Source organism: Castor canadensis, chromosome 19, assembly GCF_047511655.1.
Source record: "Castor canadensis chromosome 19, mCasCan1.hap1v2, whole genome shotgun sequence".
NCBI lineage: Eukaryota > Metazoa > Chordata > Mammalia > Rodentia > Castoridae > Castor > Castor canadensis.
This window is the reverse complement of record NC_133404.1, coordinates 3722746-3744502: the sequence shown is the minus strand read 5'-3', so window position 1 is coordinate 3744502 and position 21757 is coordinate 3722746. Positions and strand designations below refer to the sequence as shown.

General features: G+C 44.9%; 1 protein-coding gene and 1 non-coding gene across 11 annotated transcripts in view; one reads left to right on the top strand and one right to left on the bottom strand.

The window, feature by feature from the left end:
- The window catches only part of Adpgk (ADP dependent glucokinase), a 30538-nt gene that overhangs the window by 5315 nt on the left and 3466 nt on the right, over positions 1 to 21757 (top strand). Inside the window, exons 2-8 of one of the 10 annotated variants that reach the window (XM_074061513.1) lie at positions 1548 to 1893; positions 4873 to 4935; positions 6468 to 6588; positions 9469 to 9665; positions 10250 to 10348; positions 13206 to 13325; positions 13999 to 14740. In XM_074061513.1, coding sequence (XP_073917614.1) covers positions 1548 to 1893; positions 4873 to 4935; positions 6468 to 6588; positions 9469 to 9665; positions 10250 to 10348; positions 13206 to 13325; positions 13999 to 14004 — 952 coding nt within the window. In that variant the 3' untranslated portion in view covers positions 14005 to 14740. Of the gene's footprint in view, positions 1 to 1547; positions 1894 to 4872; positions 4936 to 6467; positions 6589 to 9468; positions 9666 to 10249; positions 10349 to 13202; positions 14741 to 21757 lie in introns of those variants that run through there. The other 9 variants (XM_074061512.1, XM_074061511.1, XM_074061510.1 and 6 more) reach the window with 9 other exon arrangements.
- LOC141419333 (small nucleolar RNA SNORA42/SNORA80 family) lies at positions 17340 to 17467 on the bottom strand. Its single transcript, XR_012444118.1, has one exon. It is a non-coding gene; the product is annotated as a small nucleolar RNA SNORA42/SNORA80 family (small nucleolar RNA).

Below are 21757 nucleotides of genomic sequence, written 5' to 3'. Positions count from 1 at the left end.
TTGGTATTTTTTTTTTTTAGTTTCTTAACATATTCTGGATATTAATCAACTATCAGATGAATAACTGGCAAGGATTTTCTTCCTATCCTGTAGGCTGTCGCATCACTCTGGTAATTGTTTACTTTGCTGTAAACAAAATTTTAAAACAAAAGTTTTAAAATTTGTCCTTCTTGCTATTTCCTGAGCTATTGGAGTCCTATTCAGAAAGTCATTGCCTATACCTATATCAAGAAGTATTTCCCCTGTGTTTTCCTCTGGTAGTTTCAAAGTTTTGGGTCTTACATTAAGGTCTTTGATGCAGTTTGAGCTGATTTTCGTACATGGTGAGAGACAGGGATCTGGTTTCAGTCTTCTACATGTGGATACCCAGTTTTTCCCACACCACTTGTTAAAGAGACTGTCTTTTTCCAGTGTATGTTTTTGGCACCTTTGTCAGGAACCAGATGGCTATACCTGCGTAGGCTTCTTTTTGGGTCTTCTATTCTGTACCATTGGTCTACGCTTGTTTTTGTGCCAGTACTCCTGTTTTTGTTACTGTGTTATCCTTTCTCTTTAAAAGCAGGATGACTTGTGACACAGAAACAGTGAAAATACATATAAGCCATTCATCTCCGTGTAGGAGATGCCAGGCTGGGAACCTTAATGCTTTACAATGTTCATAGAGCCAACCAGGTGATGCAACACTGTCTTTTCTCCAGCCCTTTTAAGTTCAGGGATCAGTTCTGGTACCTGCCAAGTGCCACACGTGGAACTCAGCCCTTAAAGCCTCACCAGATCGGTTCCAGCTGGGAGTGTGTGGGTGCTCCAGTGTTTACTCTGTCTCACCACCATCCTCTTACCTTTGGACGGAAGGTGTCTGATGTTTAGCTTTGAATTAAAGTTGATGTTCTGCCTTCTTTGCACCAAGTACTGTTCCTAAGTGTACATTAGTTTATTTAACCTTCAGAATTGCTCTGAGTTTGCGACTCATATTATTGCCATTTTATAGACGAGGAAAACAGACTTGGAAATTAAAGCAACTTAGTCAAGTCACACAGCCTGTGTGACTCCAGACAGTTTGACTTGTAGGCGTTTTCTCAGCAGTGCTGCCTTTTGGTTCCCATGTAACTTTCGCTACACGCTAAGCACATGTGCTCTCACTTTGTAACTGAAGGAAAGTCTGCTAAACTCTTCTTTTGTTTTTTTATTAGTTTGGTTTGTTTTTTGAGATAGACAATCACTGTTTAGCCCAGGCTAGCCACGCACTCACCATCCTCCTGCCTCAGCCTCCTGCTGGAATTACAGGTGTGTACCACCAGGCCCAGAAAATTTGCCAAACTCTTGAAACAGGTCCTGTCTTCTGATCTGAATACATACATCCAGATAAAGTTGTTTTCCCTCTGCCATGTGCTGTTTCCTTCCCAGCTGAGGTGTCAAATCTACTTCAGCTGTTTCCTGTTTGAACATGGTCATCTAAAACCTTTCCTTGTGGCTAACTGCGCAGGAACTGTCCCAGTGCTTCTGGGCTGGCTGCTTCTCAACTCCTTTCACACTCTCTCTCCTTCCAGAGTCAATGCGTGTGTCGATGTGGTGCTCTCGGGCGTGAAGCTCTTACAGGCACTTGGCCTGAGTCCTGGGAATGGGAGAGATCACGCCATTCTGCATTCAAAGAATGATCTGGAAGAAGCCTTCGTTCACTTCATGGGGAAGGGAGCAGCTGCTGAGCGCTTCTTCAGTGATAAGGAGAGCTTTCATGACATTGTCCATGCTGCATCAGAGTTTCCAGACGCCCAGGTCTGTCTGCTTCACCAGCGGTGCATTGACATTGTGGGAAAAGAAGCCCCTTTCTCCTCCACTTGGCCCCAAGATGGTGGTGACCGTTGGAAATCCAGTTCTACAGTGTTTTCCTTCCTTGTAAAGTTGATGTTTTATTAATTCTGCTGTTCCTAGTCAGTTCAGTTGAGCCAACATTAATCAAGTGTATTTACTGAGATTTTGTTTCTGGTTCGTCATTAAATTCCTCCATTTTTTTTTTCCTTCATGTTATCCAAGCTAAAGGGAGGGAAGAAGCATGTCTACTCCTAACTGGTTCTGGCTGTAAAACTTTTTTAAAATAATTTGTTGTAATCTTAGTATGGCTGAGTGGTCCCTGAGCAGGAGAGCAAGACCAAAGCCATCGAGAGCTAGATGTAGTGTTCACATGGGAAGGAGAAGTGGGGCCTTGCTTTTGTTTGTTGGTTAGGGTTTCTCAGCAGAGGCACTGCTGACATTTGGGATGGATAATGCTTTGGTGGTGGAGGGCTGACCTTTGTGTTGTAGGATGTTCAGCAGCCTCTCTGGCCCTTGCTCACTAAGCACACTGTCCCTTTCCCCAGCTGTGATGACCAGAATGTCTCCAGACATTGTCCACTGTGTCATGGGTGGGGAGGAGGAGAGGAGCAAAATCACCCCTGGTTGAAAACTATTGACCTAGATTGATGGTTCTCAGACTTGGCCATGCATTGCAGTTCCTTGGAGGGACTGTTGAAACAGAGTCCTGAGCCTGTTCACTGTTCCAATTCAATACATGTGGCTGGAAAACAAGAATTTACCATCTCAGCAAGTTTCCCAGTTGGTGATGTTGGTCTGAGGACCCTGTTTTGAGAACCATTGATCTGTAGGGTGGAACACTGTCAGAACAATTCACTTTGTCTGTGATTCACCAGGTGATCACAAAGCCTTAGAGGCTATGGTCCAGGCATGACATCCTGAAAGCTCATACAGTAAAGACAGCCAGGGTTGGAGATTCAGCCTTGGCTCTTCCATCTCACCCTCAAGCGCCTGCTGCTGTACCTGCCCTCCTGCCTCTTGACATTGGGCTTTGATTGGTTGTTGAGCGTCTTCCTCCCACTCCAGCCCCCAGCAGTTTTACCTCCTTTTCTAAGACCCTCCTTTGGCTGGGCACCCCATTCTGGGTCTGTAATTTTAGCCAGGGAAGCTCTTAACGCTTTTTAATTGGAACCTTTTACAGACAGACCTTTGTGACCATTTTTATTTTGCTGACTTGTGAGTTTTTATTAGTGTTTTTGTCCTTTGAAGTGGCCCATTTGAACATTAGAAACACTCATAGGCATTAGTTTCTAAAGGAAAGTTAAAGTTGTTAAAATGTTAGTTATGATCACGACAGCTGAACTCAGTAGTGAGTCTCATCTCTTAATGTGAGAATCTATTTGGGGCGGGGGGCAGTAGTGGGGTTTGAACTTAGGCCTTGCACTTGCTAACAGGTGTTTTACTGTTTGAGCCCCACCCCCAGCCACACGGGTTCCGACATGACCACAGAAGTCTTTGTGGTCGTGGTGTTTAAACCGCCACTTGCTTTGTCTTCCGTCCTTTCTCCTTTGATCTTGCCTTGTGCTTTGTAATGAAAAAGAGTTCTGTACAAACTTTATGTTGGTTTTTTGGTGGTCCAAGGTATTTTTTAACATTGTAAAAACTAAAATGCATTTCTTACCTTCTACTAATGCTCAGTTTGGTGCCTTTTCAACCTTTCTTAAGTTGTATAGAAGGTTGTCTGACAAATGACAGCTAATAACCGTCTGAAAAATCTGGCTCCATTTTGTAAGTGTCAGTACTTCCCCTAAGAATTCCTCTCGCCATCATAGTTAACTAAAGCATTAAGACTGACATGTTATAAGGCCAGATGTGAGCCTCCCTATCACAGAAAGTTAGAGTTTATCTCTAGAAAATTATTCCTGCCCCTCCTTAATTCAGAGATCGATTAACCCAAAACCATGGAATGAGAGTGGCGTCCAGCATCTAGAATCACTTGTTGGGTCTCTGTCTAGCCTGGGTTCAGGACTTGGATAGTGGCACAACCGCTGATTAGGCTTCTCAAGTTTCTGAATAGAACAGCACCTTCACAGATCTCAGATTTCCAGGGCCTCTGGGTCCCTCCTTAGCAGCACCTTGCACCAGCCTGGAGTCACCTTCTCTCCAGCTGAGAGGATTGGTGTTTAAAGGAAGATATGGTCCTGTTAGGACCATTAGGGCCATTACCTTTGTATTTCCCAACTATCAGTTGGGAAACACATGAGCCCTTATTGTGAGAAGCTAGTCCCTGCCCTAAACAAGCTAGTGTGCACCTCGATGATGATAGGTTGGCTGTAAGACGAGACCATATTAGGGACTTTCTCAGAGGACTGGGAAGTGGTCTCCGGTTCCACTCGGAGGGCATCTGTGGAGGCCTAAATGCTGGTGGGGAGGGAAGACAGACTGTGACAAGAGGTGATGGTGCAGCAGATTCTCTTAAGTGATCAGGGCTTTACCTGGTGTAGGAGAAGAGATGGGCATCCTCATCAAGGAAACTGCTAAAAGCACAGAGACAGGAAGGCTGGTGTGGAAGGAAGGGCAGGAGATGGAAAGGAAAGCATGGATCAGATAAAGAGAGCCTCACTGAAGAGTTACATTTTAGGGCTGAGGATGTACCTCGGTGTTAGAATACTTGCCTGGTGTGCATAAGGCTGGGTCCAACCTCCAGCACTGAAAAAAAATCTATCTGCTGAATCATTTTTCAGGCAAGAGTGCCATAAACATGCAGTCACTTCGCAGGGTTAGAAGGTAGAAGGTAAGGCCTAGTCCACCTTTCGTGTTTATATCTGTTCTTGCCTCCTTGAAGCTCAGAGCCAATTTGTTCTAAGCTAAGACAGTCATACTAATTTTCATGGGTAGCATATTTATTTTCTTCCCCCTTCCTTGTTACTCTTTGTTGCTGTGTCTTTAGCCGTAGCTATGTCTTTTAGTGTAAAATGTTTTTTGGGGAAAAATGAACTATAAATTTTTGATGTTAAAAATGATTAAGCTTGGGTAATACAGTTGTGCTACAATGCTGTCTAATGGCTTTGAACTGTCTTACAGCACTATGTGGGAGGAAATGCAGCTTTAATTGGACAGAAATTTGCAGCCAACTCAGATTTAAAGGTAGGTCAGATTCCAGATTAAAACTTGTGTCTTTCATTAGTGTTTCAGTAATTTCAAGAACAAGAAAACAGAAACATCTTCAGAAACATTTGTTCCTTGCTTTAGTTTATGGATCACTTGCTGTGTGCTAGTCCCTGGGCTTTCTGTTAGAAAGTGATGTGGCATCAGTAGCAAAGCAGTGGGAATGTGAACTCCCTGAGTGCTTACATGTACTTACTTCAGCATCCCTGTCAGGCCAGTAGATACTGATAAAGTCATTGCCCTTGCTTTCTACACAAGGAAACCTGGGCATAGAGACGTTCACAACTGATAACTACTGGAACTAGGATGCCAGCCTAGGCATGCTGACCTAGAACACATGTTCCCATGAATCGTATCGTGTGGTAGTTAGAGCATGTGGGCTCTGGAGTCAGCACCTGAGACTGGGGACCATATAGCTGATGATGAGCTGTGTTGATGATCCTGGATCCCAAGTGTTGAAAAATGGGAGATGAAAGTAAATTGAAGAGTGTCTTCCAGACTTAAACCATGTGGTCTAAGTAGAACTTAAAAGTGATTGCTATAGCCAGGCATGGTGGAGGACACCCATAATCCCATCGGTTGAGAGGCAGGCAGAAAGATCACAAGTTCAAGGCTAGTCTGAGATATGTAGTGAGACCTTGTGTCAAAAAGCCAAAAAAAAAGTCTGGTGTGGTGGCAGAATAGCCATAATTCCAGCTATTTGAGAGGTAGAGATCAGGAGGATCACAGTTTGAGTCCAGCCCCAGTCAACAGTTGGCGAAACCCTGTCTGAACCAATAAGCTAGCATGTTGGTGCACTTTTTTCGTCCCAAGCTATATAGCAAGTGTGGGTAGGAGGGTCGCATAGGTAAAGATTTTTACAGTCGGCATCCTTAATCAGCTAGTAGGAGAAGAAAAGAAAAGATGGATCGGACACTCTTTAGAGAGAGTCTAGGTCCTTCTCATCAGAGTCCCTAAAACCTGTCCTCCACAGGACAGTGCCCTGGAAGTTGTGCCTTGAGTACAAGGTTGACCTTGTACTCCCCTGAGACCAGCATTTGCTCATAGTCTCTGGAGAAGTTGGGGCTGAGATCTGCATATGTTGCTGTGTGTGTACCTTGTGAGGTCACCAGTTCTATCTGATTAGGACTGCACCTTAGGCTTCATTTAATCTTAATACCTTCTAAAGACCCTCTCTAGGGTTTCAGTGTCTGAACTTTTGGGGGCGGGGGTAGATACAAAGATTCAATCCATAACAAGGAAGATGAGTTGCAGCATTTTTTAGGTCCCCATCAGCAATGATTTGAGGCTTGTCATCCTCTCCTTTTTAGGTACATTGTGGCCATACCCTCCACAGGCCTAAGCCCTATGTTCCATGCCTCCAAACCGAGAACTTTTGAAATGAGATTGGCTTCCAATATTTTGTTGAAATGAATAAAATTGGCCTGAATGAACCTTCTCTGTTTCCATTCAGATTCTGTGGGAAAAGAGCAGATCTCCTGTTATACTGGTTTCACATTGTTTGTCTTTAGGTTCTTCTTTGTGGTCCCGTTGGCCCTAAGCTACATGAACTTCTCGATGACAATGTATTTGTTCCACCAGAGTCGCTGCAGGAAGTGGATGAGTTCCACCTCATTTTGGAGTATCAAGCAGGTAAGGGCAATGAGTAAGTGCAGGTGGTAAGACTGGTCAGGGCACTGTGTGTTGTCAGGCTGCAGTTTGTGCCAGAAATTCATCCTTGTAAATTAGCAGGATCCTGTTCATGCCCCTGTACCAGAACGTTTCCTGACCCACTGGTCCCCAAAGCACACATTGTCCATTATCTCCAGGAGAGTGGTATAAAGTATTACAGCACAGAAGGCAGTCCTCGGGTCTACAAAGAGAATTGCTCTGAGCCCAAGGGAAATTGGGCTGCAGGAAAGTGGGCCTCCTGAGGAAAAGCAAGGACATGGTAGCCATGTTTGTCAAGTTTTCCTTTGTTCTAAGAACAGAAAAGGGCAGGCAGTGCTTGCCCAGCTCTGCCGGGTTCTGCACTGGGGTTTTCTGACCGATTTGCTCAAGCTACCTGGGATTGGTTCCAGGTGTTGGGCAAGCTTTCTTTGGAGTACTTTTTTTTTCCTTTGGAGTGGAAGCACTGTGTATTTAGCATCACTTCTGTTAGTTCCCATTACATAATATTCTGGTATTTATAAATCCAAATTAACCCCATCCCACCCCCAGTTGATTTTATGTGTTATAAAGACTACAGGCCTTATTTCTGTGAGAATCTTAAATACCCGGACTTGCTTTGATTCTGTGTATTTCCTGCTGCATCTCTTCCTCTGTCGAGAACTCCTGACTGTTGAGTTTTGATTGAACACGTTAGTAATATACATTAACGGCTCAAGTACCCAAACACTAACTGGTACGCCAAAGCAGTGCTTATAATACTTGAGTGAACTGCTTCCAAATCAGACAAGAGACCTCATCTACTGACTAATTAACTGTAATGTAATACACAAAATGTACTGCTTCTTGAAAATTGCACCTTTCTCCAGATATAAAAAAAGAATTGTTGCTTTTTTCTGGTTCTTTCTGAGGTGCTTCTTAGAATCAGTTAGGCATTTGGCGAGCAGAGTGCTGCAGCAGGCCATGCACATTTGCTGATAGAGTTTTGACTTTCAGCTCAATTTCTCCAGCTGGGAAATGAGTGTGACACTTTTCACTTCTGACCATTATGGTGAGGACCAAACATTGTGAGCTGCTTGATGAGTGTGACTACTGACAGGGATATCCAGAATAGCTAAGATGTGCCAAGATTTCGTCTCACTCCACTTTCATTGGTGCCCAGAGCATAAATTAGGCACCTTTGTGGTGACTAGAGTGAAGACCAGTGTCTTTGCAAGGCTGTGCTATGTATCTGACAGCTATGCCTCTCATGGAGGTCAGAAGCTGGCTCGGCTTGTCTTGAAAGGAGATTGGTTCTGTCCTTGTTCATAACCCTCCCGTTTCAGTTTTTCTTTCCTGTGTTATATTTTTCTTTGTGCAGAGCGGTGATTTCCATTGAGCTTTACGTGAGGTTACGTTTTCATAGTTCCCAGGAGGGAACACAGTCTGGTGGCTGCAGTCCTCAGAGCAGTTTTCCTAATAGAAATCCGTCTCCTGCTCCTGTCTAACCTGGATGGATAAATTCTGAGAGCATTCATCAAGTTTTTTTTTCTTTTCTTCCTACCAGACTACCCTCAGAGAAGCTCATTTTCAGACTTGGGCTGGGAATCCAGTGAGTCACTACACAGAGGTTTTGCTGACTTACTGGCTGAAGGGCAGGGTTATAAATTGAGGGAACTTGCTTACAGAAATAAGTACACAGCTTTGTGAGAACAGAGAGGCATTAACTGCATGCTTCTCTGCTGCTCTGTCAGTCCTGTGTCTGCAGACACAGCCACTCACCACGTCCTCCTGTCCTGGCCTTGCAGAAATTATTGTTTCTGTTTCACTCCCTGAAGAAAGCAACTTGTTGTGAATGCTGTGTGGCTCTTTTCCCCTAGGCTGAGTTAGACTGTGTTTCCTGCAGTGTCAGTGTTTAGGGGCAGGGAGCCTGTCTTGCATTATGGAGAATAGCAACGTAGTGTGTTTTTCCTGTTGTATAAAGTCTTGTTAATTTGAGTAGTGTTGGATCTGGAGTTCATACCCATATTTTTGTTGTCATCATCAGTCTGTTCTTTTATTCAATTGTTCTTTGCTAATTCATTCACACGCTGTATGCCAGGTGCAGTGTGAGGCAGGAGGAATGTGGATCCTGCCCTTAGCTCACAATTCACTGGAGGAGGTGGGCACTTTGCACTAATGCAAAGTCGTGTGCCAAGTCCTATGATGGGATGCAGTGGTGGCCCTATCAAGGAAGTCATCAAGTTGGGTTGGGTGGGGATGGCAGAGTTAGGAAGGGCACATTTAGGGAGGAAGTAGCACTTGAACTTGGTGTTGAACAGTCATTACTCCACAGCACCTCAAACAGAAGGAGGAAGCAGCCAGATAGTCCCACCCTTTGGATAAGTGTCCAGACACTGCTGGGGGAGGGCAGTAGGAGGCTCGGTTCTTGGGATTTCAGCCTGCTTAGATGCCAGATCAGTGGAAGGTGCTCCAGGCACTGCCTATGGAAAGGACAGCCTGACCTGTCTTCTGAGTATGAGTGGTGTGCTGGTATTTGGAGCCATGCACTCTGTAACTGTGTCCTGTGTTTAAGAGCCCAGTGGACAACAGAGCTTTCCTGGAACTCAAAGGGAGCTAATGTCCTTGAAAAAAAAGGCATATCAGACCCATACCATGATCTGTTTCTTTGTTGGATTTGGGTATAGGTCTTTGGTTTGTTTCTTTTATTGTCCACTGCCCTGGATGTGGCACCACACTGACCTTAGAGCATTGTAGCTAGGGTTTGCTTGGCTAGAAGCCATCCTGCTCAAACCAAGGCTCAGTGAGGAACCTACAAGTGCCCCATAGCAGGGAGACTGAAAGCCTCTTCCTTTTCTTCCCATTGTGTTGACTGGGCTTTTCTAGGGGAGGAGTGGGGCCCGTATAAAGCTCCCCATGCCAACCGGTTCATCTTCTCACACGACCTCTCCAACGGGGCCATGAGTATGCTGGAGGTGTTTGTGTCTAGCCTGGAGGAGTTCCAGCCTGACCTGGTGGTCCTCTCTGGATTGCACATGATGGAGGGACAAAGCAAGGAGCTCCAGAGGAAGAGACTCTTGGAGGTAACAGCACTGTCACAGAATCTCTCAGACCTTAGCTGGTGTTTTTCTCCAGGTTCCTGCCCCTCTCAGCCTCTAGCTTGTGCTGCCTTGCCTTCGGTCCTGGTCTCCCAAGGACATAGCTTGGCAGCAGCTTGAGCAGGACAGGTCAGAACATCTCGCCTGAGCCACTGCATCCTGTGCTAAACTGAGTGTGGCTTCCAGCTGCAGGGCTTGTGTTTGTGTCTTGTGTGTTACCTGTACCATCTCACTGCACATCAGCTATTCTGTGCTCCCTGCAGATCTGTACAACACTTGAAGCCAACTGCTCAGGTTAGGTCCCAGGAATCAGCTGACAGCATGAACACACAGGGGAAGTTCTTTGTCCTCCAACTGTAACCCTGGTGGCTCTTTGCCGAGTGTGATTTTGTGTTGGGAAAAAGAGCCCTTGTCCACAGAGGTGGTGGGAACCCACATTGCTTGTAGCTTTCATAAGGATGCAAAGAAGGCAGGTACCAGGGGGCATCCAGGCTGCTCAGGACGTAATCATGTCTTCCTTCTTACCTGACTTTCTGTCCTAATGACAGTGCTGCCTCCTTTCTTTGCAGCTCGTAACCTCCATTTCTGACATCCCGGCTGGTATTCCAGTCCACCTAGAGCTGGCTAGTATGACCGACAGGGAGCTCATGAGCAGCATTGTGCATCAGGTAACCACACTGGCCTCGCACAGCCTCCTTTGGCTTTGGCCTCTCGGCGACTTGCAGAGGAACCCCTTTTCCTGTGGGAACATGTAGGGCTCTGGGGCCAGCTCACTGAGACATGGGTGCCATGCCACTCAGACCTAAGTCCATGGGCAGCTAGAAAGAATCCAGGACTGTTCTGGAACAGGATCTTCTGTGAGGTTAGAGATGCAGCAGAGTGGGTCTGTGAGTCACATCTCTCCCTTTAGAATGGGGAAGGGGAAAGTGGACACTTTTTGCAGAAAAAGCTCAGCTCAGCTGCTTTCAGTTAAATTTCAAGAAGCACAAAGTCATGAAACTTGGGGTGAACTTGACTCCCTCACCACCAGGCATCTAGGAGCTTATCTCCTGCCTTTGGACAGCAGCAGTGACTGGATAAATCCCAGTGAGTGAGGCAGAAGAACGTAAGCTAAGACACTGGACCAGCATACCACCTTGGTCACTCACTTGCTTTATGGCTTAGCCAGGTAACTTGTCCTTTCATTTTACTGTGGTGATTGGTAATATATGGTTCCAAACCCAGAAAGTATTAAAGAACACAATGTACTCTCCCTCTTTCAAGCTCTTCCCTTGCCTCCATCTGTGCCCTTCCTTAAAATCTCATTAGTGTCATCTCTCTTCAGAGTTACTTTGGGCATGTATAAGAAAATATGGAAACACACCCTTTTCTCTGCACCTTTTTACCCAAAAGATAGCATAGCTCAGAGCTCACTGAGTATGCTGTTCTGCACTGCACTGTTTTGCTGGTGGTGAGTTCTCTGCTGCCCATGGAGGGCACCTGAGTCTTCACTGCTTAGAGGATGGTGTGGCTGCTCCTCAGTTTGTGTGGCCTGTGCTCCCTGAGGGGTTGATTGCTTCCCATCCCTTCTCGTACATAGGATGTGTAGTGAACAACACTGCGTGCTGTTCTGTTTTGCCTGTGAGCAAGTATGTATGCTAAATTCTCGGAAGCAGAATTGTCGGATTGGAGCATAAGAAAACATTTATTTTACTTTTTTGGCTGTACTGGGGTTAAACTCAGGGTCATGCTTGCAGGAAGGTGCTCTGTCACTTGACCTTCCACCAGCCCTTTTCTCAGTGTTTGATTTTGAGACAGGGTCTTCCTTTATGCCCCTAGGCCAGCCTGGATTGCGATCCTTCTAGTTGTGCATCCCTGCATAGCTGGGATGGCAGATGTGCACCACCATGCCCAGCAATTGGTTGAGATGGGTTCTTGTGAACGTTTTTGCCTGGACTGGCCTTGAACCGTATCTCCCTTGATCTCTGCCTCCCAAGTAGCAGGGATTATAGGCTTCAGCCACCACAGCCTGCCAAGAAAGGATTTATAAGTTGGAGGTGGCCCTCCTTGGAAATTTTACCAGTTTTCTTGCTATAAACAATGTTTATAAGTGCTTCTTTCCTCATGCCCTTGTTGATAGAATGTGATTAAAATTTGCATTTGTGTCAGTCTGGCAGGTGAAAAATGGCATTTTAATATAGTTTTTCCCCACCCCACCTGTTTTTTTTAGTGGTGCTAAGGATGGAAGCCAGGGCCTCACAAATGCTAGGCGGGTGCTATACCACTGGTGCTGCATCCTCAGTTACCCTCTTCCCCTTTTAATAGACTTTATTTTTAGGGCAGTTGCTGGTTCATACCAAAATTGAATAGAATGTACAGCATCCCATGTGCTCCCTGCCCCCACATAGCACAGCCTTCCCCCACTGTCAGCATCCCCCACTGGAGGATACCTCTGTCGTGACCAGTGAACCTCCGTGTCTCCTCATTGTCAGTCAGTGTTCCTAATTTGTAATTGGGCTCATTCTTAACGTTTTTCAGTATAGTTTGCATTTCTCCTTTTGAGGTTGAGTATCTTCACTTTTTAACAAATAAGCCATTTTAATTTCATCTTCTCTGAACTTCTACTTAACCTTTCTGAGCCATGGTCTGTAGACCGAAGGAGTCCCTTCTTCCCTCCAAGGGTTCCAGTGAGCTATACAGACAAAGCTCTTGGCTCACAGCCTGGTAGAGAACATGTAGTAAGTGAAGCTGCTCTCTTATGTCAGCACAGTTACAGGTCATTATTTTTTAAAATTTTTATGCACTGCACATACACCTGTACACATACTCAGGGACCCATGTCTTTGTAGAAACCATCACCTGGTTCTAAGGAGGGCAGTGCTAAGTAAGAAAGATAATGAGGTGGACATAGTCGTTCCCTGTAAGATTGCAATTGAGCTCAGCCAGGTGTGGGGGTACATGCCTATAATCCCAGCTACTCAGGAGCCAGATGCAGGAGGATCACAAGTTTGAGGCCAGTCAGGGCAAAGTTAGTGAGACCTTAGCTGAAAAAAACAAAAGCAAAAGGGCTGGGGGCGTGGCTCAAGAGATAGAACACTTGCCTTGCATGCACAAGGCCCTGGTTCAATCCCCAGTACCATGGGGATGGGGAGGGGTGGACCCAACGACTCCTGTTTATTACGTAGTGTCACTTCAATGCTGGTATCTTCCTAATCCACACCTGCTTACAACATGAAACCATCTTCCTGCTTCTTGGTGTTGCCTACTCAGCCCCATGACCCTGGACTCCCCATTTGACTGGCATAATGACTACCAACACTTCAGGAGACAGAACACTGGATCTGAAAGTGTTAGGGCAACTCTGCAGTCTGTCCTATGATCATGACAGTGGGGACCACTAGGGGTGTGATAGCTGAAACTGACCCCAGGGACAGGGTGTCATGGTAAGGAAAAGAAGCCTGCCATTCAGTCATTGACTGTTTCCTAAGATAGCCAGGTGCTGGGTGTGTCCATCAGAAAGAGACCTGTCATTGTTTCTGTTAGCAGGTCTTTCCTGCAGTGACTTCCCTTGGGCTGAACGAACAGGAGCTACTGTTTCTTAGCCAGTCTGCCTCTGGACCTCATTCTTCTCTCTCCTCCTGGGACGGTGTTCCTGATGTGGGCATGGTTAGTGACATTCTCTTCTGGATCCTGAAAGAACATGGGATGAGTAAAAGCAGAGCATCAGACCTCACCAGGATCCATTTCCACACGCTGGTCTACCACATCCTGGCCACTGTGGATGGTCACTGGGCCAATCAGCTCGCTGCTGTGGCTGCAGGAGCGCGTGTGGCTGGGACACAGGCTTGTGCCACTGAAAGCATAGATGCCAGCCGAGTGTCTCTGAAGGCACCCCATGAGTTCATGACTTCGTATTCAGAGGCAGGCTCCAGGGTCGTATTGAACCCAAGCACGCCAGTAGTGGAGTGGCGCAGAGAGGGGATATCTTTCCATTTCACAGCAGTGTTGGTGTGTAAAGAGCCCATTCGAACTGTGGGCCTGGGAGATGCCATTTCAGCCGAAGGACTCTTCTATTCAGAAGTCATGGGAAGTCTTTCTGAGAGAGGAGAACTAGCCAACTAAAGAATTACTGGAAGAAAGTGGTTTGGATAATAGGCTTGTGGGTGTCAGAACAGTTTGTAGATCTAATTTGAAGACAGCCAAAGAAACAACAGCAGATTAAACTGTACAGATACATTCCAGCCTGTTGGCGACTTCATAAAAACATTTCAAGTTTTAATCGAAATTTAGCTTTCGCTAATGAAACTGGATTTTTGTCTTTTTATGTTGTGTGTTATAGGGGTGAAAACCTCACTTCCCAAATCCCCAGTCTGTACAGCACCATCAAGTATTATAGCCAGACTTCTTCACTCCTGAGAGTGTGTCTCCAGAGAAAGCACTTCCTTTCTTGCCTTGCCTAGGGTACAGTCTTCATCTGCAGTCCTGGGCTCTCGTAAAGCCTGATGGGAGATTCCTGTGTCTTGGCTCACTGCTGGGGCACAGAATCGTGGTGTCCTTTCAGTGTTAACAATGACTGTGTCTAATGAGCATACCTTCTCATCTCCTGCTCTGACTTCGGTCAGAGCCACGGATGAGGACAGAGCAGTACTCCTGTGCGTTATAATCGCAACAAGGCTGGAGAACCGTGGGGGCCCCGGGAGCACTTACTTTGAAGCCCGGGTGGCACCATGAGCTGAAGGACCTTGCCTGTACCTTCCTGCCTCAGCTCCTCAGATTGTGGGCCAGCTGGTCGAAGGCTACTGTGGCCTGTGCTCAGCCTCACTGCCCGGCTCTGGGTGTGCTTGCTGCAACAGAAGACAGAGCCTGTCCTTCCTGAGCCTTGAAGGAATCTGCTTCACAACTGGAACGCGCTCCTGTGTGTCTAACAGATCACGTGTGTCTTAGGCTTTCATTGACACATCTTAAAGACTTTGACCTCATGAGAGCCCCAGGATCATGAAAAAATTTGTCATGTATTTATTTTTTTTAATAAATCAAGACTTCTGTGTGCTTTTAAGAATATTAAAAACAATTTAACTTCAGGAATCTTAAGTAAATTGGTTTGTATTGATTTTGTTCCCACCACACTCTGGACAGACCTTGTGACTTCACCATCTCTCTGCCATCTCAGGGTTAGGTATCCCCTCTGCTGACCTGGATGGCAGGCCTTTGGGCCCACTGATAATGGGTAAGGTAACGGCAGTTACCAGTGTGAAGTAGCTTTTTCAGTTTGTTGAAAGGGAGCTGTGTAGGCCTGCCTAGTGTACACCAGGTACCCAGCAGCAGTTTCTGGAATCTCAGACCAACTTCAAGCTTGACATTCATGACCTTCCCTCCCTGCTTTGGGTAAGAAGGAAAGTCTTGATTATTGTTTTTCTAAGAAAATTTAAGTCTACAGAATTACACAGCTTGCAATGGAAAGCAGATACCTCATTAAGGAATCTGGCTGTCACTTCTTCCTTCTGTGCTGCCACACTCAGTTAAAAATAATCACCAACTTTCTAGCCTATTTTTACTGGGAAAGCTTAAGTGAAAAGACTTCTCATTTCTAAGTCTTAACCCTAAGGACACTTTTATTAGTGCTAAAGTTTCTTCTACACAAGCTCTTTTCCTTAGCCTGTGAGTACTCACCCTCTGCTGGTGACAACCGTGAAGACTCATTAGGAATTGCACCCAGCACTTACCCAGAGTGGTGATGCTGGTGTTCTAACCCTGGGCCTCATGCCTGTGTGGCAAGCACCAAGCTAGAGCTCCAGCCCCTACAGTAGCTTTCAAATGATAGGGCTTGAACTATTAGTTGTTAAGTCAGTTTCATGGTTAGCACAAAAAAAGTATCACAATGTATTGTCTGATGACGTTAATGAATGTGTCCAAATGAGCGAACGAGCATATAGAGGCGTGAATGTCCACGCCCCTGCCTGCAGAACACACCACCTTTCTGTGCAGCAGGCTAAGCTGCTGGTAGTAAGGGTGCCTGGGATCTGGCACCTTGGACAGATGGTGCAGATGTGGGTTGAAGGCACAAGAACCAAGTGGTAGGGCCTCAGTCCTGGATCTTACAGAAGTTTCTGCATAGGCTTTTATATGAAGACATTTGAAAATCCACCAGCCTACAGAGGGAGGCCTGTTCAGTGAGTGTGCTTGCCTTCCTCTCACCTTCACTTCAAATTGAGTCACCAACCTGGGAAAAGCCGAAGCACACACGACCCTGCTGAGAGGTAAGAGTGCAAACCTGGCCCTGTAGTCCTCACCCATGTTCAGTTTGCATTTTATTCTCTCACAGGTTTGAGTGGGACAGGGTGACTGCATTGGTGGGAAGATCAAATCCGGGCAGGGTTTTTGAGATGGCAAGTGTATGACACATCGCCCTTGTTCACCCTCACTCCTCTCATCTGTAAAGTGAGGTGAATGTGGCACCTGCTCCTTACAGAGTTGTCGATGACTGAAGGAAACTGCCACGCAAAGTATTTGACACATATGTGGCAGTTCATTTTTAAAAATTATCAGTTATCACTAAGAACAGGCAGCCCCTGGTCTCTTTAAGACTATTTTAGGTAATTTGAAAGCTATTTTAATAATTTCACACTTTATTTTTGGTCTTTTTTTTTAGGTAAAAATTTTTATACAGTGAAACTGCAAAATTTTTAATTGTACCATTTGGTAGGTTTTGACAAAACCAGATCTAAAGCTCTCTAGCCCAAATGCCTGTCAAGACACAGACCGTCTCCCTTACCCAGAATAGGGCCTTCACTTTTCTTCCAAAGCCATGCTGGCTCCTACCCGGACCTCCCCGAAACCACTCTTACATTATTGTTCTTCTCACCGCAATTAGTTTTGCCAGTTGTGGAATTATGACTGAGATCATTCAGTATTTGGTCTTTTGTATAGAGCTTTTCTCAGCATGATTTTTTGATAGTAATGTTGCATGTAATTCTGTTTTTATAGCTAAATAATATTTCATTGTAAATACAGGTTTCCACTTTGATGGCTTTTTGTGGGGAGGAGGGAGGGATTCTAGTGGCTGAACTCAAAGCCTTAAACTTGCTCGGCAGGTGCTCTACCACTTGAACTACTCCACCAGCCTTTTGTGTTTTATTTTTATTTTTTGTTTGTTTATTTTGGTGGCATTTTTGAGATAGGGTGTCACTTTATAGGTTGGGGCTGACCCAGATCACAAGTCTCCTGTTCGTGCTTCCCCTAGTAGCCGAGATGACAGGCCCATGCCACCACATCCAGCCACTGGTTGAAATGGGGTCTTGCTTATTCATAAGAGCCTCTAAGGTTTCAAGGACAGCCAACCATGATCCTCCCGAGTGCTGCCTTTGACCACTGAGGCTTTTATGAATAAAGCAGTTATGAACAAGTGTTTGTATAGATACGTAGTCATTTCTCTTGGGTAAAAGTCCATAGGAGTAGAGTTGCTGGATGGAAGCACTTTTTTTCCAAAGTAGTTGGACCATTTTACATTCCCACCAGCAGTGGCCGACAGTTTGAATTATCAGTGTTTAATTTTAGTTATTTTGCTTGGTATAGAGTGGTGTTTCATCTTGGTTTTAATTTGCATAGACCTGTGACAAGTGAGGAGCATTACTTCCTGTGCTTACTGGCCACGTCCAGCTCTGACCCCCTTTTCTTTTTCCCCACTGTGCAACCCACTTCAGTGCCAGCGGCCGACAGGCAGAGGCCAGGCAGTGGTTCTGAGCCGTAGTTTGCTCTGTCATGGACACTGAGGCCCAGAGGATGGGCCTGCCATAAATCCAAACCAATGCAACTTTTTAAAATTGAGTTTTTGGTTGGTGTACATTGTCATTACGTTTTTATTACTGAGCTCTAAGAGTTCATGTACTCTGGCTTAATTCCTCTTTCCTTTCTTTTTTTGGTAGTGTTAGGATTTGAACCCAGGGTTTTCTGCTTGCCGGGCGGGCACTCTACCCCTTGAGCCATGCCCCAGCCTTGGATTCCTATTTTCGTAGTGTCTGAACTGTCTTCTCTTTGCCCTGAGAAGCAGAACTATGCCTGTCATTAATATAGCCTCATATTTCCTTCTAGGAATTTTATGGCTAGGTCTATAATATATTTTGACTTACTTTTTATGTATAGTGTTAAGTTTGAGCTCAGGACCTTGCACTTGCTAAGCAAAGGCTTTACCACTTGAGCCACGCCCCCAGCCCTTTTTGCTCTTAGTTTTATTTTTCAGATGCTTTCATCTGGCTAGCCTCAGGCTATAATCTTTCTTTTTTTATTGATTTTTTAAAATTGTTGTGCTGGGAGTACATTGTGGCATTTACAAAAGTTCTTATAATATATCGTCATTGAATTCACCCCCTCCATCACTCTCCTTTATCCCCCCCTTTTCCCTGTTCCTGAAATAGTTGTTTCAACAAGTCTCATTTTCCCCTTTACATACATGGGTACACAGAATTTGCACCATATTCCCCCTGCCACCCTTTCCCCACGTCCTCCCCCCTTCCACTGGTACCAAGCCCCCAGACAGGACCTGGGGAATCTCTGATTTTGTAAAAGGGAAAAAAATGACATTTTTGTTTAAGATAGCTGTACAGGGTGTTTCATTGTGACATTTCTATGTATATATGTATTATAACCCGATTTCTATCTTAGTCCCATTCTTATGGTGATTTCAACAGGTGTAAAAATTCTGTATTCATTCTTGTGTAGGAAGTACATCAACCATATTCACCTTCCTAACTGCCTTCTTTTACCTCCCTCTCTCGCATGTGCCCTCCCCTCGGTGTGGCCTGCTTTTCATAGTATTGCTGTATTTGCATTGGGTCTGTAATTTCACATGAGTGAAGACATGCGGCTTGTGGCCTTCTGAGCCTGGCTAACTTCACTTAAGATGATGTTCTCCAGGTCCATCCATTTACTTGTGAATGACAGAATTTCATTTTTCTTTGCTACTGAATAAAATTCCATTGTATATAAACACATTTTCTTAATCCATTCGTCAGTGGTGGGGCATCTTGGCTGTTTCCATAGCTTAGCTATTGTGAATAGTGCTGCAGTAAACATGGGTGTGCAGGTGCCTCTGGAGTCACCTGACTCACGTTCCTTCATATATATCCCTAGGAGTGGAATTGTCTCAACACCACTTGTTGAAGAGACTGTTTTTCCTATTGCGTGGCCTTAGCATCTTTGTCAAAATTCATTTGCCCATTTATGTGAGTTTCTCTGGATTCTCATCTTAGTTCCATTGGTCTGTGTATTCATTTTATGCTGGTACCATGCTATTTAATGACTGCAGCTTTGGAGTCAAGTTTTGATGCCAAAAAGTGTAAGTTGCAAACTTTGCTCTTGGCTTTACATTCATGTTTATAATTCATCTTACGCTGACTTTTGTGAATAGTGTGAAGTAAGCGTCCTTTTTTCCCTCAGTTGCTCCAGAATAACTTGTTCAAAGGACAAGCTTTGGAGGTGACACGATTCCTGTTCGGTACTGACTTAGTTAGGACCCTTAACTGCTTCTCAAGAGTGTTTCTCCTTCAGATGGCTGTCCGAATTACCTCGCAGCGGACAGAGCTCCTGGCTTCCCGCTGGCGTGCAGGTCCAGCTGGCTGAGAAAAGGGCAGTCCCGTCCCCACCCACAGTTCATGCTGTGCAGGGTCGGTCCAGCAGTTTCAGACTCAGACTATAATCTTTCTCTGTCTCTTGAGTAGCTGGGATTACAGGCATTCACCGCTACTCCCATCTCCAGATTTCTTTCATTAACAAAATGGTATATCCTGTGTACAGCTTGTATTGAAATACATATTGTGGAATGGCTAAATTTCCAGAATGCCATATAGCTGAATCTTGTAATATGGAGCTGTTAATTTAGACTGGCGTCATTGGTTTAGTATTACACACTGAAGTAATCTTAATCCCGTGTCTTTTCGTGGCTCGTGGCTCTTTTCAGTACTTTTTCTTTTGTCCTGATGTATTGTCATTTATTCATCCACTTACCTTCTGAAGAACATCATGGTTGCTTCCAGGTTTGGGCAGTTGTGAAGAAAGCTGCTATAAACTTGTGTGTGCGGGCTTTTTTATAATTGTAATTTGGGAAATATCAAGGACTATGATTGTTGGGTTAAAGTATGTTTAGTTTTGTTAAGAGCCTGCCAAATTATCTTCCAAAGTGGCTGTACCATGTCCTCTGCAGAATTTGATGGTGCTAGTGTTGTGGATTTGGGTGACTCCAGCAGGTGTGCAGTGGTGCCTTAATTTAATGTGATTTCTGTGACGACCTGGGATGTGCAGCATCTCCCATATGCTCATGATTGCACCATGTGTGTCTTCTGATCCTCCTGCCTGGTACTTGGGTGACACCCTTCGTAGTAAGTCCTTTGCCTGACAGCATTTCTAAAACTGCCTTTCCTGGTCTATTCTTCTTTGTTTGCATGTAAGTGCTTTGGTTTTTAAATATTAAGCCAAGCTTCAATTCCTGAGCTAACCTCAACTTGGTTGTGACGCGCATATTAGTCTTTCTGCGTTGCTGGATTTGAGTTCCTGATAGTTTAAGAATCTTTGTGCCTCTGTTCGTGCAGGGTAATGGCTCATAGCTTTGTTTTGTAACGTCTTTCACTTCTGATGTCAGGGTTGTACTGACCTCATACAACAAGTTGGGAAGTTGCCCCTCCTGTTTCCTGAAAGTTCTTTGTAATACAGAGTGTATTTCGTCTCTTAAGTGTTTGATAGAATTTGCCTCTGGACCAGGAGTTTGCTTTAATGATAGCTTTTGATTTACAAATTCAGTTTGACAAGATAGATCTGTGAAGATTTTACATTTCATTTTGTTTCACTGGGTTCCATTTTTCTGTTATTTCTGAGTTGTCAATTTTATTACCAAAAAATTGTTCAGAATATTCCCTTGTTTTCCACGTCTGTAACGCTCTGCCCTCTTTCATCCTGACACCGATGAGTTCTCTGACTCTCCTGGGGATTTAGCTTTTTCCCATACAGTATTTGCTCTTCCCTTTCTTCCTTTGGATTTTTCTACCTTCTCCTCTCTAGAAGGGTTGATGGCTGTGTATTCCGTTAGCGCCGCTAACAGGGTGCCAATTTCAATTTTTCATTATCATTCAGGTCAAAATATTTTTTTATTTCTTCCTTGAATTATGAGTTTTATTACATAATCTTTCATTTCCTATTACTACAAATGCCAAGTTCCAAATATTTGGGTGCTTTTTAGACATGTTAACTTCTAATTAATTTTATTATATTCAGAGTACATATGCTGTAAATTTCATTTTTTTTTTTTTTTTTTTGGTGTCACTGGGGTTTGAACTCAGGGCCTCACACTTGCTAGGCAGGCACTCTTCCACTTGAGCCACTCCTCCACCCGCAGAAATTTTTTTGGGGGGGACATAGTCTGTGTAGCCCAGGCTAGCCTCAAACTCATGATCTTCCTGCCTCAGCTTCCCCGAGTGTCAGGATTATAGGCCTGTGTACCACATCGTGTTTATGTTCTGACATTGAGATGAGACCTATTTTATGATCCAGTGTTGGGAACTAAAAACCACAGTCTGACAAGGTCGCTGTGGCTTAGCAGCATTCCGACAGGGTCGGAACCTGCAGGTGCCCCATGCCTCTATCACGGTGGGGAGGAACGTTAAGTGGTTCCCCTTGACCGAAAGGAAGTTTATGCTTAGTCAGGGACACTGGCAGTAAGAATGCAGGATGGCAAAAACAGAAAGGTTGTAACTAGGTCAGTGTTTTGGTGTTTAAGTCTCTTCCTCTTGTATAAAGCTTGCTGAGAAAAATTAAATTTTGCCAGTTGGTCGTCAGCCCGCTGGCCCTCTCAATCTGTTTTGTCATTCCCTCCCTGAGTGAGTCCTTTCGTATGTCCTGTCTTTTCATTCCTTTCTTGAGCCCTTTCGGGTTAAGGACCTCTGCGATCCCGGCACTCCAGCATATTCAGTCTTGCTGAGTGTACTTGCACACTTGCAAAGAACGTGTACTCAGGACTGGGTGTGTAGCTCAGAGGTAGAGCACTTGCCTAGCATGCTTTAGGCCTGTTCTGTGAATGGCAGGCCCGGGCAGTCGAAGGTGGTTATGTGTCCACT